Source organism: Oncorhynchus mykiss, chromosome 26, assembly GCF_057628025.1.
Source record: "Oncorhynchus mykiss isolate SJ-2025 chromosome 26, ASM5762802v1, whole genome shotgun sequence".
NCBI classification, from domain to species: Eukaryota; Metazoa; Chordata; class Actinopteri; order Salmoniformes; family Salmonidae; genus Oncorhynchus; species Oncorhynchus mykiss.
Genome location: NC_143047.1, coordinates 8257888 through 8276422, shown reverse-complemented (window position 1 = coordinate 8276422; position 18535 = coordinate 8257888). Strand labels below are relative to the sequence as shown.

General features: G+C 42.3%; 2 protein-coding genes across 2 annotated transcripts; one reads left to right on the top strand and one right to left on the bottom strand.

Annotated features, from left to right (window-relative positions):
• The first annotated feature begins 606 nt into the window (after positions 1–606).
• LOC110506313 (complement C1q tumor necrosis factor-related protein 4) lies at positions 607–13800 on the top strand. Its single transcript, XM_021585839.3, has 2 exons — positions 607–813; positions 9835–13800. Exon 2 carries the CDS (start codon positions 9840–9842, stop codon positions 10926–10928), a length of 1089 nt encoding a protein of 362 aa, XP_021441514.1. The 5' UTR covers positions 607–813; positions 9835–9839; the 3' UTR covers positions 10929–13800.
• LOC110506312 (NADH dehydrogenase [ubiquinone] iron-sulfur protein 3, mitochondrial) lies at positions 13798–18489 on the bottom strand. Its single transcript, XM_090221898.1, has 7 exons — positions 18357–18489; positions 16624–16680; positions 16285–16382; positions 15690–15839; positions 15349–15474; positions 14424–14543; positions 13798–14099 (listed from the first exon to the last, which is right to left on the bottom strand). The coding sequence occupies exons 1-7, from the start codon at positions 18409–18411 to the stop codon at positions 13938–13940; spliced, it is 768 nt and encodes a 255-aa protein (XP_090078024.1). The 5' UTR covers positions 18412–18489; the 3' UTR covers positions 13798–13937.
• Between the last annotated feature and the right edge of the window lie 46 nt (positions 18490–18535).

Here is an 18535-nt window from a genome sequence, read left to right as displayed (position 1 = left end):
GCTGCTGGGACACTGTGTGTGCCAAAGCCTGGGAAAGTTACACATTGAGGGATGGCTCATTTAAATATGTGCAGTAGGAACAGAATGTGACATTTGAATGAGAATATAAAATAAGTATCGTTAGATACATTTCAAATTGAAGGCATTACATGCTATCCTTCTTCCACCCTCTTCCCCACTCAGAATGAGGATAATGACCATAACCATGTGGATGAGTGTGAAATTGGCAACATTGTTGCAATATAACAAAGCCCTTCAGTGATTAAACCCTGACAGGCTCTCTCCTCCTCTTTCATGTGAACACGCACACACGCACACACACACACACACACACACACACACACACACACACACACACACACACACACACACACACACATACGCACACGCACACATACACACACACACAACCATTATGCACACATGCAAACAAACATTCACAAACATCCAATTAGAAAATATAGGCACATTCTGTAAACACATGATCTGTTTGAGATACATGGAAGACCATGCCAAGATATCACATCAAAAATCCCCCCCACCTTTTCCAATCCCCCCCTTGTGTCCCCCCGCTTCCGAAAATGCCTTAGTAGAGGAGCGCTCTGCACTTCCAGAGTCTCCCTGATCAGATGAGGAGCCCCTTTATCACTCTCATATCCTCCAGTGAGTGTGTATATATATGTGGGTGTGCTGCTTACACAGCCTCCCAGACAGCAGCAGCAGGTTGATACACACAAAGACAGTTCCTGGTGCAGAAGCTCTTTTGGAGAACTTTGAGCATTTCTCTCCTACAGCACAGTCTACTACACAGAGGTAAGGACACCTCTAATGAAGGATCATTGCAGTATAGAGGGGGTTACTTTTTTTTATCTTGCATGAAGTAGACGTTGTGCATTTTAGAATCTTGTTGCGTCCAAGCAACATGTGTTATTTGTCCGCACCGATCTACAGCAACATCAATACGGAATCTGGACGGGGTGCCAAACACTGCTGAGTATATAGGAATGTATCATTTTATCTATCATGTACCCCTCTTCATCTCAGGGAGGTGAGAGGATTGCTGTAGCCTTGAGATTGTGGTTTATTAGTTGACTCCAGCAACAATGCTCTCTGCCGATGTACATCTCCTGCTGTGTTCTCAATGTCTCTTCCTTTGTTCATATTTGAGTGTTTCCAATGCATAGACCAGAAGAAGGTAATAGCATCTCGTAGGCGGATGCGTGGGCATGGCATATAGACTATTAATCTAAAGCACATGGAGAATGCTAACAAAGAAAGAGCACCTCCTATCATCTCCCACCCAATCCCAGGTTCAGGTTGATCTGTCAACAGCAGTGGGAGGTATAGAGAAGAAAGGAGATAATTAAACACAGAGGGGGGCTTTAATCTTATCCAATTCCAATTGGTACATAAAAGCAGAAAGAAACATAGAGACAAACGCAAACTCGGTCAGGCAGGTGTCCTAGTCAGAGGGAGTTGATGTTTTGATTTTCTTTCTTCAAAATGTGAGTGGGAGGATTACAGGCTCAGTCGTACACACATTCGGCAGAGTTGCCACTACGCATGTAGCTAAGTATCTAGATCTCTGGTTTTAACCACATAAGTTTACATTACAAAACAAGACTGTGAAACGTCAAAGTGTTTGATATTTCACACAGAGGTAATATCAATGTCATTATGGTATTTTATTTTTTGTTGCTAATATTAAATCTCCCTCATTTTTAAATGTTCCAGCGCAACACTGCAGAGGTTTATGATAATGTAGGATGGAGGGATCTGGAAGGATAATTGTGCATAATTTACTGCATTGACTGATGGGAACTAGGAACATAAGCATTTCCCTGCACACACCAGAACACCTGCTAAACTGTGTACACGACCAATCAAATTAGATTTTATGATAATACTGATGGGAGTATCATGTATAATGAGTACCCATACCATGTTCATCAAGGAAAGAGAGAAGTGGGCCTGACAGTTTCATTAATGGTGTAAAGTACTTAAGTAAAAAATACTTTAAAGTACTACTTAAGTCATTTTTTTTTGTATTTATATTTTTGACAACTTTTGCTTCACTGCATTCCAAAAGAAAATAAATGTACTTATGTACTTTTTACTCCATACATTTTCCCTGACCCCCAAAAGTACTCGTTACATTTTGAATGCTTAGCAGGACAGGAAAATGGTCTAATTCACACACTTATCAATAATCCCTGGTCATCCCTACTGCCTTTGATCTGGCGGACTCACTAAACACATCCTAAAGTTTGTAAATTATGTCTGCGTGTTAGTGTGCCCCTGGCTAGCCGTGAATAAAAAAAACAAGAAAATGGCACCGTCTGGTTTGCTTAATATAAGGAATGTGAAATTATTTATACTTTTGATACTTAAGTATATTTAAAACCAAATACTTTTAGACTTTTACTCAAGTAGGATTTTACTGGGTGACTTTCACTTTTACTTGAGTCCTTTTAGTATTAAGATATCTTTACTTTTACTCAAGTATGACAATTGGGTACTTTTTCCACCAACAACCACTGCCCATACATTGTCCCATGGGCAGTGGTTGTTGTGTAGAGGTCCCTTCAGTCCCCAAACAGTGTCTGTGTTTGATACTCTTTGCTGCGATTCGTCCCTTTAAATCTTGAGACCCATTTGAATCCAGTCCAACTATGGACCCGTTTGGGGAGCTGTCAAGTCAACTGCTCAGTGAGCCTCTTCTCTTCACACAATCAATATGTGAGATTCTCACCAAGTGTCTTGCTCCTGTTGGTAGGGTGTAGATCGAACACAAACCGTGCTTCGCTGTTAATGGACTGTGTCTCTGTACTCCTGAGTCATTACTGCTGTCGCATTATAAATGATGGAACTGTGCATCAAGGGCCAGTCCAGGGAGAGCTTTTCCTCTCTGCTTTTTAATCATGGTGGTATGCTCAAAACGTCAAATAGTTTCACAGATACAGATTAATTCTCAAGCCTGACATTTTAAAAAGCTCTTTGCTCTCATTTCCCCCTGTTGCTGGTTCTCTCTCTCCTCCCCCTTTTCTCTCGTTTGAGCCAATGACCCCAGATGGGGACAGATCCATGCCTCGTGTTAAAAGGCTCCACTTGAGCAGTGAGATGACATCTGGCGAGGATGTGACTAATAAGAGGGACAGAAGCGGCAGGGACCCGTCGTGTGATCTCAGATACCAGGGTCCTCTGACTGAAGTCTGCATTTTATTATCACATCCACACTCAGGGGTCGATGTACTAAAATTGGCTTTAACCATTGGTCAGTCGCCCTGCGCTGTCAAAGAACATATCCATCTGATCCCCAATGTCAGTGGTGCAAAGATGATAAAAACCATCCATATTCAAAGCAGATATCATGGCACAAGGCGAGACCCGGATGCAGACACAGGAGGCAGATGGTTGGAGTTTTACAATATTTATTAATGCAATAAGGCAAAGGAATGGTCGTGGACAGGAAAAAGAGTCCAAACGGTACCGAAGGGGAGGCAGAATCAAGGCCGGAGCAGACAGGATGATCAGGCAGGCGGGGAAAGCAGTCCAGAGTCAGGCAGGGTTCTAAACCGGGAAGACTATCAAAAAGAGAATAGGAAAAAGGGGTACGGGAAAAACACACTGGTTGACTTGACGAACATACAAGACGAACCGGCACAGAGAGACAGGAAACACAGGGATAAATACGCTGGGGAAAATAAGCGACACCTGGAGGGGGTGGAGACCATCACAGGAACAGGTGAAACAGATCTGGGCGTGACAGCAGGTGATGCTAAGCAGAAATGTACATTTTGGAAATGCAGAGAAGGGTGGTGAGTTTATTGAGAGGAAAAACTTAACCTTAGCTTAAATGTACAATAACATGAAATGTACGCACATCTTCCATTGATAAATGCACCAACTAAGCAAATGAACTGTTGTTCATAGATCAATGATAGGATGACAAAAGTTACGGTATCAGAAATATGTTTGGTGCCTACAGGGTTGTAACTATGGCATAGTGGCGGTACACCTCATTGTCATGTATGATTTACATGAATTACCACTGATAACTGGAATTAGGATTGAGCAGGTTATATTCAGAGGCTGATCATATGGGAGAGAGGGGGCTATTTCACCAATCTCATTGAGATTGCCTCTCATTACCTTTAGCAATGCTGTGGCAACGATGTTCTTTGAACGCGTAAAATCACATTTCACACGTAGGTCTAGTTTTAGTTACTGTGAAAATGTAGGCTTTTAACTTGTTTGGTTTTTCTCTGTTAATTTTCACGAGTGGGATATACAGTATTATCCTCTGTGTAGTATATCCTGTAAGTGGAAATATAATAAGAAGCATACAATAAAAATAGGAATAAATAAGAGAAGCCACTTCTCATATTTGAAAATAGACCAGCAAAAAAATGAGAACGCAACAAACAAATACAGATTTTGGTCAAAGTTTGAATATGGATATGATTCCACTGTGTTTTTGTTTCATTTTAACCTTGGTGTATCATATAACATGAACCTGAAATATGCTGTAGCAACATGATGTCTGATTAACATAATCCTACATAAACAACTCCTGGGTGGCTGTTACTTTTAGGTTATTTTTAAGAGGTGGTTACGCTGGGTTATTGAAAACCTAATTATCAGGGCATAATTATAAACACTGTTGATGTTTACCCTTGACAGTGGTGCTATTGCCACGGTCATGTGCTTGCGAAAATTTGTTTGTGCTTGATTACATGTTTTTGTGGGTCAATGCCAAATGTCGAGGTTTTTGTGATCCTGTCTTCAACGCAAATAGTCTGATTCGGTGTTCAGGAGTCTTATGGCTTTTGTGGGGAAGCTGTTTAGAAGCCTCTTGGACCTAGACTTGGCGCTCTGGTACCGCTTACCGTGCGGTAGCAGAGAGGACAGTCTATGACTAGGGTGACTGGAGTCTTTGACAATTTTTAGGGCCTTCCTCTGACACCGCCTGGTATAGAGGTCCTGGATGGCTAGGAGCTTAGCCCCAGTAATGTACTGGGCCATTTGCACTACCCTCTGTAGTGCCTTGCGGTCAGAGGCCCGAGCAGTTGCCATACCAGGCAGTGATGTAACCAGTCAGGATGCTCTCAACGGTTTTGTCGTGCCCTCTTCACGACTGTTTTGGTGTGCTTGGACCATGTTAATTTGAACACCAAGGAACTTCAAGCTCTCAACCTGCTCCACTGCAGCCCAGTCGATTGGAATGGGGGCGTGCTCGGTCCTCTTTTTCCTGTAGTCCACAATCATCTCCTATGTCTTGATCACATTGAGGGAGAGGTTGTTGTCCTGGCACCACACGGCCAGGTCTCTGACCTCCCTATAGGCTGTCTCGTCGTTGTCGGTGATCAGGCCTACCACTGTTGTGTCATCGGCAAACTTAATGATGGTGTTGAAGTCGTGCCTTGCCATGCAGTCATGAGTGAACAGGGAGTACAGGAGGGGACTGAGCACACACCCATGAGGGGCCCATGTGTTGAGGATCAGTGTGGCGGATGTGTTGTTCCCTACCCTTACCACCTGGATCCAGTTGCAGATGGAGGTGTTTAGTCCCAGGGTCCTTAGCTTATTGATGAGCTTTGAACGCTGTAGTCAGTGAATAGCATTCTCCCACCTGTCCAGGTGGGAAAGGGCAGGGTGGAGTGCAATAGAGATGCATCATCTGTGGATCTGTTGGGGCGGTACACAAATTAGAGTGGGTCTAGGGTTTCTGGAACAATGGTGTTGATGTGAGCCATGACCAGCCTTTCAAAGCACTTCATGGCTACAGACGTGAGTGCTACGGGTCGGTAGTCATTTAGGCAGGATACCTTAGTGTTCTTGGACACAGGCACTGTGGTGGTCTGCTTAAAACATTTTGGTATTACAGACTCGGACAGGGAGAGGTTGAAAATGTCAGTGAAGAGAATCTTGAGAATCAGATAATATTGTTTCTCATGGTTTAAGAGTCTTTAGGTGCCTTTTGTCGAACTCCAAGTGGGTTGTCATGTACCGTTTAATGAGGAGTGGCTTCCGTCTGGCCAGTCTATCATAAAGCCCTAATTGGTGGAATGCTGCAAAGATTGGTGTCCTTCTGGAAGTTTCTCCCATCTCCACAGATAAACTCTGGAGCTCTGTCAGAGTGACCATCGGGTTCTTGGTCATCTCCCTGACCAAGGCCCTTCTCCCCCAATTGCTCAGTTAGGATGGGCAGCCAGCTCTTGGAAGAGCCTTGGTGGTTCCAAATGTATTCCATTTAAGAATGATGGAGGCCACTGTGTTCTTGGGAACCTTTAATGCTGCAGAAATGTTTTCGTACCATTCCCCAGATCTGTGCCTCAACACAATCCTGTCTCGGCGCTCTACAGACAATTCCTTCAACCTCATGACTTGGTTCTTGCTCTGACGTGCACTGTCAACTGTGGGACCTTATATAGACAGGTGTGTACCTTTCCAAATCATGTCCAATCAATTGAATTTACCCCAGGTGGACTCCAATCAAGTTGTAGAAACGTCTCAAGGATGATTAATGGAAACAGGATGCACCTGAACTCAATTTTGAGTCTCATATCAAAGAGTCTGAATACTAATGTAAATAAGGTAGGTGTTTATTTTTAATACATTTGCAAAAAATTCTAAAAACCTGTTTTTGCTTTGTCATTATGGGGTATTGTGTGCAGATTGATGAGAAAAAAACAATAATTTAATACATTTTAGAATAACGTAACAAAATGTGGAATAAGTAAAGGGGTTAAGGGTGAATACTTTGCGAATGCCCTGTCTGTTGCACATATAAATTATATTTGTTATATATTATGTGACATTTTACTTGAGTATACTACGAGAATATGCTTCCAGAAATTGATTAATATCATTGCAAACGTACGATAGGCTAATATTTACATTTAAGTAATATCCCTTAACTGAGAGTCTACTATTGCTTTTATCTAAATTAACATTCTACAACCTAGGCCCACTTATGGATCCATCGACACTCCAGGGATGAGACTATTTGGCCACCAATGGGACTTATTCATTTCTGAGCATTTGTTTGTTATCACCTCTAGCAGATGGCTCAGCGTGGTGGAATGCTTTTCACCGACAGAATTAAAGTGAGGAAATGCTGCTCATTCTAACTTATTTTGGACTCTCATAGCCCCTGGTTATTGCACAGAGTCCCTAAAAAGACATGCAAACACTCAAAATAGATTTCAAAATATTAAATAATTACAAAGCTATCAACATTCAAAATAGAAGTGATTATGTATTCTGTTGAATAGAAAAACATAATTGTAAATGCCTCCAATGTAATTGAAGATGTGATGAATATCTACACAGAGAATGTCACATTCACTGTAAGGGCAAGACTCAGCCCTCAGTCAGCCATTTACATTTATTCACAAGCGATTGATTCATCTTTGGATGGAAACAGGGATGCTGCGTTCATGGAGCAGGTTTCAACATGTCACTCTGCATCAACCATGAAGAAATGAGCAACCTCTTTGCAGCATGCTAGTCAAATGCAGAATGCAGCAAATCCTTGAGGCTGCTGTCATACAATACTAGAACTGTCGTTCACCGATAGCCTCACAGTACTTAAAGAGCAGCTGAACCCCCCCCCCCAAAAAAATATCCATCTAGTTGAAAACGGCCTATGTTGCATTAATTTTAGTCAGTGTACAAATGTACTACAATGTGTAAATAATATACGTTTTATCATAAAGTCAGTATCTTCCAAAACTGAGATTTGCAACAGCTGTTATAATGAAAAAGGTTTGATTCACATGGTCTGACCATAATTATCACTGTGAGCTGGAGACTCGTCTCTAGTCAGGAAAGGGTTAACGCATGTAATTGGATGAATGGATATTGTGGTTCGCCACCGCGTCTAATTACACAGCGTTGGGAACTTATCCAGAACAAACCGGGAGGATTGCCTTTGTACCGCATTCCTAGTTCCATTGGATACTTCAGTGGTGATTTCGATCATGCCCACTAACACCCGATGGTAACGCATAGGAGAATTGTCAAGCACGGAGAAACAGCTGCAGTGATTGTGCTCGATCCAATTGCACGGCAGAACCTACAGACAGTGAGACAGACCTGCCAACATCACTCAGCGCCCCAACTTGTTTACATAAGATAACACGTCACCAATGTTATGTTGAAAGAACACAATTGGCTGATAAGATCTTTATCGAGTGGATACTAGCTAATAATGTGTTTGACAGTGTTCATTGAGTCTACCACTGTTTCGGTCACAATAAGAATTGATAAGTTGCGCACACATCCCGACTACTTGGTCAATATTCCAAAATTCATACCAATTCGCAAGCATCTTGTGTTCTGCCGCGACCTGTTGTATAACATGATTTGCTATGAAACTCTGCCAGACGGACACTCCGGTAATAGACAGTGAGAAAGTTGGAAAAAAAAAACAACCGTCCAAATTAATTAGAGATTTATTTTAGATGAATTCGGGCTATTTTTGAGGGTGAACTCTTGCGACCGTGACTCGAGAAGGACAAGCAGCAATACCTGCCTCGAGTACGATATAGCAAACATAACACCCACGTCGAATCACACCGCCAAGACGCAAATCTCGTTCACCAACCCCTTCAATGACAGAGGAAATGAAGATAACTATGTGTATTGTGTTCATGTCAGTCCAAGTGCTGTTTATAAATAGTCTCATCAATCCCATGGGATCTCATGTTTTTCTGTTTAATTCCTTCTTTTCTGTTTGAAATTACAAGACTCCCCATGGAATAACCTACTGTATGTCGATAAAGTACATTTAAGACATTGTCTGAAACTCCTTCTGACAGGTCCACTTCTGTTACGGCTTTAGTGATGACTCAACACAGGCAGGAAGAGAAGATCTCATTAGACAAATAGATGTTTTGAACTTTAGTAGCCGGACTAGGAAATTACTGTATGATATCAAAATCTGCCTGCATTGATCCTAAAATCAATATTTACTGCAACACACACAGACATTTGACAGATGACAGGACCTAGTAGACCAGACTTTTTTTTTTACCCTCAATAAAAAAGAAACAGTTCGATTAGCGTGACTTTGTATTTTGGATCAAGCCTTTAAATGGTGGACATAATAATGCTCACTGACTATAATAACTTGCACATAAATAATGTTAAAACATTTATAAAGATGCAATTATAAAAGAAGGTTCGGGACAGCAGCTTAATTCCTTTCAGTGATGTTGATCGCTGGCGTGTTTCAAAGCAAGCCCCTTTGTCAAAGCACTATCACATTTACAAAGATATTGGGATCAACATACTGTAGTGATGAGACAGGAGAGAATTAAGTCATGATATAATTGATGTTGAGTAAATGTATGACTTTGGGTGCAGATGAAGGTGTGTTTTCTCCAGTTGGTTTGGCACCTCGGCCAGTGGAGGGCAAATATTCTTGTCTCTCTTTTTGTTCCTTCATTTAGCCAGGTAAAATTAAATGCTAATTAGAAACGTATTAATGCTGCTTCCGTTTTGGGATAAACATATTTTCAAAGCAAGTGTCTCAGAGAAGATTCAATCTTCTATGGATCCAGGTGGTATTGAATCACTAATTACAATCTCACTTGTTTCTGATTTTACTTCTCAATTGAGCTGGCAAAGCCTTGAGCTATTCGATTGTTGACTTACAGTCAATTCATATATAACCTGCACCATGGTATCACACTGCTACGGAACTGCTTTTTAACATCCACACAGTGCTCTCTTTTGGTCTGCTATGGTATATCTGTTGTGTATTATACTGAGATTAAGCACCTGACTTTGTTGTTTAATTAACTGGGCCAACCTTTTTCCCAACAGGAAAGATGACTACACCAGCTAGCCGTCTCCTGATTGGCCTGATGTGTCAGGTAACCTGCACGTGGGCCTTCGCTCGCCTGCCCGAGGATGCAGAACTGCGTTCTGCCTTTTCAGTGGCACGCACCAGCAGCATGGAGGGTGGACCAAAGATGGTGGTGACCTTTGACAAGGAGTATGTTAACATCGGTGGGGACTTTGATCCAAAGGCAGGCATGTTCCGCTGCCGCATCCCCGGAGCATACTACTTCTCCTTCACAGTGGGGAAGTTCCCCAGTCGTGACCTGTCAGTCATGCTAATGAAGAACAGGAATGAGGTGCAGGCAATTGTGTATGATGAGAATGCGGGAGAGGAGCGTAAGGTGCAGAGCCAAAGCGCCATGCTGCAGCTGGACTTTGGTGACACAGTCTGGCTCCGCCTTCACGGTGATCCCCGCTATGCCATCTACAGCAACACAGGTCACTACACCACCTTTAACGGCTACCTAATCTACCCTGACACCTACACCTTCCAAGACCGCAAGCACGAGGACCCAACTCCCATGTATGGAAACGAGGCGAATGCCAATGACCACACCCTAACAGACCAGGATGGGCTGGGAGAAAGGGACAACGTAGAGAAGAGAGAGGAGGTAGAGGATAAAGAGGAGGACCAGAGGTCAGCCTTCTCCGTTGGCCGCACTCAGAGCATCGTAGGGGTGGACCAGGGCTTCACAGAGCACCGTCCTATCTCCTTTGACACAGACTTTGTCAACATTGGCGCTGACTTTAATGTCACCGAAGGTGTATTCACCTGCCGTATTCCAGGAGCCTACTTCTTCTCCTTCAATGCTGGCAAGCTTCCCCACAAAACCCTGTCAATCAAGCTGATGAAGAACCACCTGGAGGTGCAGGCCATGATCTACGATGACAGTGACACTGAGAAGGCTCTGCAGAGCCAAAGTCTGATGCTGTCTCTGCGCCGTGGTGATATCGTCTGGCTTTATAGCCACCAGCGCGATGGCTTTGGAGCATACAGCAACCATGCCAAGTATATAACCTTCACTGGTTTCCTGGTCTATCCAGAAATACAAAAACTAGCCACCAATCAGCAGTAACAGCAGAGCCGGAAGCCATGAGGGACAGTGTCAAGAACACAGTTAGCTGTGGACCTACTACACTCAATTATTCTGTCCAGCTAAATTTTTCAATGGGTTTACTTTGTCAAACTCCAACTTGCAGTCTTGAATTAATGAAAATGTTACTACATGCTAGCATTTTTGCTATTTTCAGGATATGATGTCTCAGTTAATACTTATCTGGATTTTTTAACATACCTTTATCAATGTCTTGAAAGGCATTGTCAAATAATGGGGACACTTCTTTTGTGTCAAATTTAGTATTTTTCCTTCATTTTAGCGTGAGTTTCTGATAAGGCCAGTGTCAGATCACAATGAAATAAAATGGCATTTTGAACCAAAAAGCATGACCAACACTTAGAATAAATGTCCTGTTACAGTGCAGGGCTGTCCATTGGACCAATACAGACACCATACTCATCCTTGTTGTAGCTTGAAATCTGCTAGTTTTGGACCTCGGGGCACCAGGCTCATAATTTGATTTCTAACTTAGCAGAGTTTAATTTATTTCCTCAGCTGGTGACCGCTGTGGAGAAAATTGAATTGCCTATATCATCCCTTATGATAATCGTGCCGGTTTAATTCACACACCCCGAGAGAGAAAAATGCTGTTATAATTGTGCCAGACTTCAGCAAATTACAGTCTGTTTGAGAGGTCATTTAAACAACATATAAAAAATAGCATATAGTCCAATTATAATGTTAATTTTACTCCCCAGCAAATACTGTATTTTGATTCTCCACGTCACACCCTGATCTGTTTCACCTGTTTTATGCTTGTCTCCACCCCCCACCAGGTCTCTCCCATTTGTCCCCATTATCCCCTGTGTATTTATACAAGTGTTCTCTGTTTGTCAGTTGCCAGTTAGTCTTGTCAGCATGTTTTTTCCCTGTTTGAGTCACTGTTTTCTAGTCTTCCCGGTTCTGACTGCTCTGACCCTGCCTGCTGTTCTGTACCTCATTGACTCTGCCCTGGATTACTGACCTCTACCTGCCCCCTTGTATAATAAATATTATGAGAACTGTACTATCTGCCTCCTGTGTCATATCCTGAGCATCTTATCAAAAGGAATTAACACAATGTGACACTTACTGAATAATGAGAGACTATTTCAGTAATAGTTAGTCCCCCTATTAATGGTCATCTACTATGCCAATAGCAGGTTGATTTTTGTCATGAATCTTGCCCTGGATGTCATTTATGGTCTTAATTTAAGGTTAGGCATTAGGGTTAGCAATGTAGTTAAGGTTGTTTAAAATCAGATTTTATGACTTGGTGGCTGTGCCAGCTAGTGACCACTCAGCAGAGCTGCCTCCAGAACAAGATTCATGGAGAAAAACACTTACCTGCCTGTGATTGCGGTGTCAGGCATATACTCACTCCTGCGGTGCTGCCCTCACACAACCTACTTTTGGAGCACATCCTTCGTCACACTCTTGACTCCCTAATGCCCAAGTGTCACTAATCGTGGCAACTTTTGTACCCTGAGGGTGGAATGACTTTTTCAATACAGCGAATTTAAAAATATGAAAAGGATGTATCATTTTTCAATTTGTAAGGGAAAATTGTAGTTTAGCATTTGCTTTGTAGCTCTATTTTCAATCATTATGTGCATGGACTGCAATAGGAAATAGTCAACGAGTGGACCAAATTTGTATAACAGCTTTAATTATATTTAACCACTAGCAAGCCATCAGACTCTGGGTTCGCGCCCAGGCTCTGTCGTAACCAGCCGCGACCGGGAGGTCCGTGGGGCGACGCACAATTGGCCTAGCGCCCTCCGGGTTAGGGAGGGCTTGGCCAGTAGGGATGTCCTTGTCTCATCGCGCACCAGCGACTCCTGTGGCAGACCGGGCGCAGTGTGCGCTAACCAAGGTTGCCAGGTGCACGGTGTTTCCTCCGACACATTGGTGTGGCTGGCTTCCGGGTTGGATGCGCACTGTGTTAAGAAGCAGTGAGGCTTGGTTGGGTTGTGTATCGGAGGACGCATGACTTTCAACCGTCGTCTCCCCCGAGCCCGTACGGGAGTTGTAGTGATGAGACAAGATAGTAGCTACTAAACAATTGGATATCATGAAATTGGGGAGAAAAAGGGGTAAAATAAATAAAAAAATACACTAGCATGACAACTTTTGAGAGCGTAAGGAACCCACAAAAAAATATTATTTCTTAGATCTCAGTGAGATCAATTTCCAGAGAGATAACAGGCATTATGATATTGAGAATGGAGTCTTGGAGAATATTTTGACTAATAATTTCATGCATGCTGTCATGGAGAATAATCATCTAACAGCTTTGAAGATATTCTTTGTAATGAGACTAATTCTATCCATAACTTTTTGTTGTTGTAAATAACTATTGTATGTGGTACGTTGGTGAACTGTGCTTATATCTTTGTCCTTGCAAAGGAATGATTGTGAACTGCATAAAATTTTGCCCTGGGTACATTCAACCCATGTGTTAGTCGTCTGCTTCTTGTTGGCTCCGTGAGATGTTTAAAATACTTCTTATACAATGGATGCTTTGGAACATGTGAAGCAGAATAAATAAAGTTAATGTATATTTTTCTGTATTCTTATTGGTAGAAGGCACATCCATGTCAGTGAACTTGAACATGCCCATAGGGAGAGCTTATATCAACATGAAGCTAATCAACTCGTGAGACATTAAACCTCAACAATATTCAAACTGCTTTAACATGCACACAGTGCCCTCTTTTGGTCTGCTATGGTATGGCAGGTAAGGTCTGTTTCTATTTGTGCTACAGTCTATTACAGTTTAAACATAGTCAAAATGTAATCTCTACACAGCAAATCCAACTAATGAATAAATAAAGACAAACAAATAAAATGTTTACCTTTTGTTTTTATTTACATAAATACTTTAGTGGGCTCAAGCGGGACATGGGTCCATCAACAGTACAGTCATTATATATATATATATATATATATATATAGGTGTGGGCATTTTATCTCTGGGGTAGATGGTTACTTGTCAGCTGGCTTATCCCCAGCTGGCAGCTCAGGTGCCTTGTCCTCACGGTGGGCTGGGAACACCTCCCACGGGCTGTTCAAGTCAAACTTCCGAAACTCCTGTGAGAGCTCCACAGGCTCTGCCACCACACGCTTCACCTCATCATCATAACGCACCTGAGATGTACCAGATGGACAGAATTAATAATATGGTAGATACCAGTGGAGGTTGATGATGGGAGGACAGCTCATAATAATGGCTGGAACAGAGCAAATGGAAATGGCATCAAACACATGGAAACCATATGTTTGATGCATTTCATACCATTCTACTCATTCAGCCATTACAACGAGCCCGTCCTCCACAATTAAGGTGCCACCAACCTCCTGTGGTAATGTGAAGTCACATGTACCGATCTTAGGATAGGATTAGGTTATAACTCGGCCTTTAATGTATGTAAAATACATGTGACATTTCTCAGCATTCACATCTGACCTTACCTCCACAAATCCAGACAGTGGGAAGTCCTTCCTAAATGGATGCCCCTCAAACCCATAATCTGTCAGAATACGCCTCAGGTCAGGGTGGTTGGCGAAGAAAACTCCATACATGTCCCACACCTAATGACAAGCACAAAACATATCCTTTCATAGTGTTGGAAAGGGAGGGTATATTTATGACAACTTTCTAAGTTTCCCAGTAAACTACCAGAATTTTGGTAACATTCAAGTTGTTTTTAATGACATCTAGTGGCCTTTTTGGGTACTTCAGATAATCCAGGTGTCTGTAGTTATATCTGGCCCTCTGTGTGGCCTTATGTTTTGATTATTTTACATGGTATATGTTAAAATAGAAAATTGAATGACAAAGCTGTAAAACATTATCCTAAATATAAACCATCAACTTAGTGAATATCATTGTTGTTTACTATATGGGTTTCAGTATGAAATATCCATTATATTTCCCCCCCACACACTTATTTTACTATGTCAATATGTATTTGTTATAAATATATTGGCGCCAAACTGCTGGCAGTTGTGAAAAATGTCAATTGTTGAAAAAGTTGCAGAGTTAATTGAAATAATGCCATTGTTGATTAGATGCTCTTTTTCAATAATTAGATATTTTCTCTTGAACCATATGGCCTCCACTAAAAACTCATGGAGAATATGAACAGATAAAAAAAGGTATACTATATGAAAAAAAAAAAGTATAACTGACCAAAGTTACAATAGATTGCCATAGATTACCTGTTAATTACCGAAGATTTCAGTAAATTTGGTAAATTACTGCTAGTTTTAAAAACCTATCCTTTCATGAGCATTTGCCTTTGGCAGGCAAAATATAAATCCTGAGCTGCCAACACAAAAAAAATCTTTGAACCCTTCAAGCAAAGCATTCTTACGATGTAGCTGTCAGACTTACCTCCCTCTCGTACCAGTTGGCTGCGTTGTGGACAGACACAGAGGAGTCTACTGGGGTGAGCTCATCGGTGTAGGTCTTCAAACGGATCCGGGAGTTGTAGCGCAGGGAGAGCAGGTTGTACACAATCTATTCACCATCAAAGAAAACAGAATTAGGCATAAAAATTTTAATTAAACTGAATAGATCAGAGTTTGTCTAAACAACCTGGTTAAATTCTTACTTATGTCAGCTATGGACTTGATTGTGTCAGAACACATGTTTATAACTGCAAAAATAGGACTGTCGTGAAGAGAGAGGTATACTATTGGAACAATAGGCTGGGGGTATGGATGGAATAGTACCTCAAAGCGATTCTGGCGGGTGGGTATGTCCACTGCGGTAAGGTCAATCATGTTACGGAACTGAGCGTTGCTGTGGTCTCTCAGAAAGGTCAACACAGGGATGACCCCGTCAGGATGGATCATCACCTCCAACTCATTGTAACACGTCACCTGAAGATATAACATGCATCCTTGTGACGTTCATATGGCTTCAAAATGACATTCAATTAGCTATACAAAATATCAAGCTTTCTAAGAAGGTAAATTAAGATAACTTTAGTGGTCAATTATACACCTCCAAAATATTTGGAGAGGTGCGGGGGGGCTGCCACACTGAGTGCCCGGGGACCTGTTGTTGTGGGGGGTTAAGTGCCTCGCTCAAGGGCACAATGGCATCTAGGATTTGATACCAGCAACCTTCCGGTTGCCAGCTTAATTCCCAAGTGCTTCTTTGTAACCTTATGTTTATGTTCCCCATGTTTTAGACGCACCGTATGCATTTAGGATTTACAGTATAGTTTCCCTTGATGGTTGCTCAACATTGTGTGATTGTGTGGATGTCTTCGTCTTAAAGCTGACCGTGTTCATTACAGTTGCTGCAATTACATTATCTTACCTGGACTTGCTGCACATACTTAGGAAGCATTTCAGCCACATATTCTCCAAAAGCTGCAAGTTGGTTATGGGTGACCGCATCCTTGGGTCTGACAGTGGCTACATAGAGATGGGCACATAGATTCAAATAAAGGAAGAGGCGATACATTTATTGTTGCACTCAATCATCTATTGTATTCAGTGTCGCAAAGATCAAACTAAATGGTTAGATAATTATACTACATTGAGGATGGACTAGGACTTTGCGGGTTCAACATACTGATGATGATTATCTGCAATGTACACCATAAAGACAAATGCCACAGCCTGGGTGAATTCTATTAGACACTGGTATACTCACGTTTTGTTTCAGTAGCCTCGGATCTCGCTTGCAAGAGACATGGGCTTTGATTGGCAACTGTAACATATTACATAAAATAACATTACATATGGCTAGCTAATGTTAAAACAGGTTGGATTACCAGCATGGTCCTCTCCTTTGAGCTAGTTGACTGCTCGCTAACTAGCGGCTAACTCAGTTATGGCTACATAACAAGGATATAGCTAGCTAATGGCATGACCAAAAGTATGTGGACACCTGCTCGTCGAACACCTCGTTCCAAAATCATGGGCATTAATATGGAGTTGGTCCCCCCTTTGCTGCTATAAAAGCCTCCACTCTTCTGGGAAGGCATTATACTAGATGTTGGAACATTGCTGCGAGGACTTGCTTCCATTCAGCCACAAGAGCATTAGTGAGGTCGGGCACTGATGTTGGGCGATTAGGCATGGCTCGCAGTCGACGTTCCAATTCATCCCAAAGGTGTTCAATGGGGTTGAGGTCAGGGCTCTGTGCAGGCCAGTCAAGTTCTTGCACACCAATCTCAACAAACTATTTCTGGTCTATATAGGTCTATAGACCTCACTTTGTGCACAGGGGCATTGTCATCCTGAAATAGGAAAGGGCCTTCCCCAATCTGTTGCCACAAAGTTGGAAGCACCGAATCATCTAGAATGTCATTGTATGCTGTAGCATTAAGATTTCCCTTCACTGGAACGAAGGGTCCAAGCCCGAACCAAGAAGAACAGCCCCAGACCATTATTCCTCCTCCACCGAACTTTACAGTTGGCACTATGCATTCGGGGAGGTAGTGTTCTCCTTGCATCCGCCAAACCCAGATGAATCTGTTAGACTGCCAGATGGTAAAGCGTGATTCATCACTCCAGAAAACACGTTTCCACAGCTCCAGAGTCCAATGGCAGTGAACTTTACAACACTTCAGCCAACGCTTGTTGTTGCACATTGTGACGTTAGGCTTGTGTGTGGCTGCTCAACCATGGAAAACCCATTTCATGAAGCTCCCGACGAACAGTTATTGTGCTGACATTGACTCCAGTGGCAGTTTAGAACTTGGTAGTGAGTGTTGCAACCGAGGACTGATTTTTTACACACCAAAACACTCGGTGGTCCAGTTCTGTGAGCTTGTGTGGCCTGCCACTTCCCGGCTGAGCCGTTGTTGCTCCTAGACGTTTCCACTTCACAATAACAGCACTGACTGTCAGCTCTAGCAGGGCAGACATTTGAAGAACTGACAATGGTGCCACGTTAAGTCACTGAGCTCTTCAGTATGGCCATTCTACTGCCAATGTTTGTCTATGGAGATTTCATGGCTATGTGCTCGATTTCATACACCTGTCAGCAAAGGGTCTGTCCGAAATTGCCGAATCCACAACTTTGAAGGGGTGTCCACATACCTGTGTGTTTATATAGCGTATAAAAGGCATACATGCCTGTTAGTGTCAGATTATAACTGACATTACAATGTGCGTTCCAGACGTCGTCTGTTTCAATCGTACTTAGCAGATAACCTAAATCTGACTTGCGTTTAGCAAGTTTCTAGATGCGCAGTGTGACAACTAAAATGCCGACCTGGAACATAACCACTGACCTGCAAGCCAATTTGATGGAAGGTCAAGTGAGAATCGGTCGACTACAGATAGCGCAATCTTAACAACATAAGTACGTTATCACGCAGATGACCTAAACATTATGACAGCATGTAAGTGCACAGTTAACACTCGAAATGTACTTACGATTCAAAGTCCTGCTAAAACCTCCGCGAACAAAACGCACTAACGATGCCGCCATGTTTTTTCAATGACGTATTCAATTTTCTTCTTCTGTTTTTTTTTTTTATTGCACATCCGCATTTTAGAGTAGGTGTTCCCTGGCGGAAATATGCAGATGAGTGCTAGTTCACGCCGATAGGATC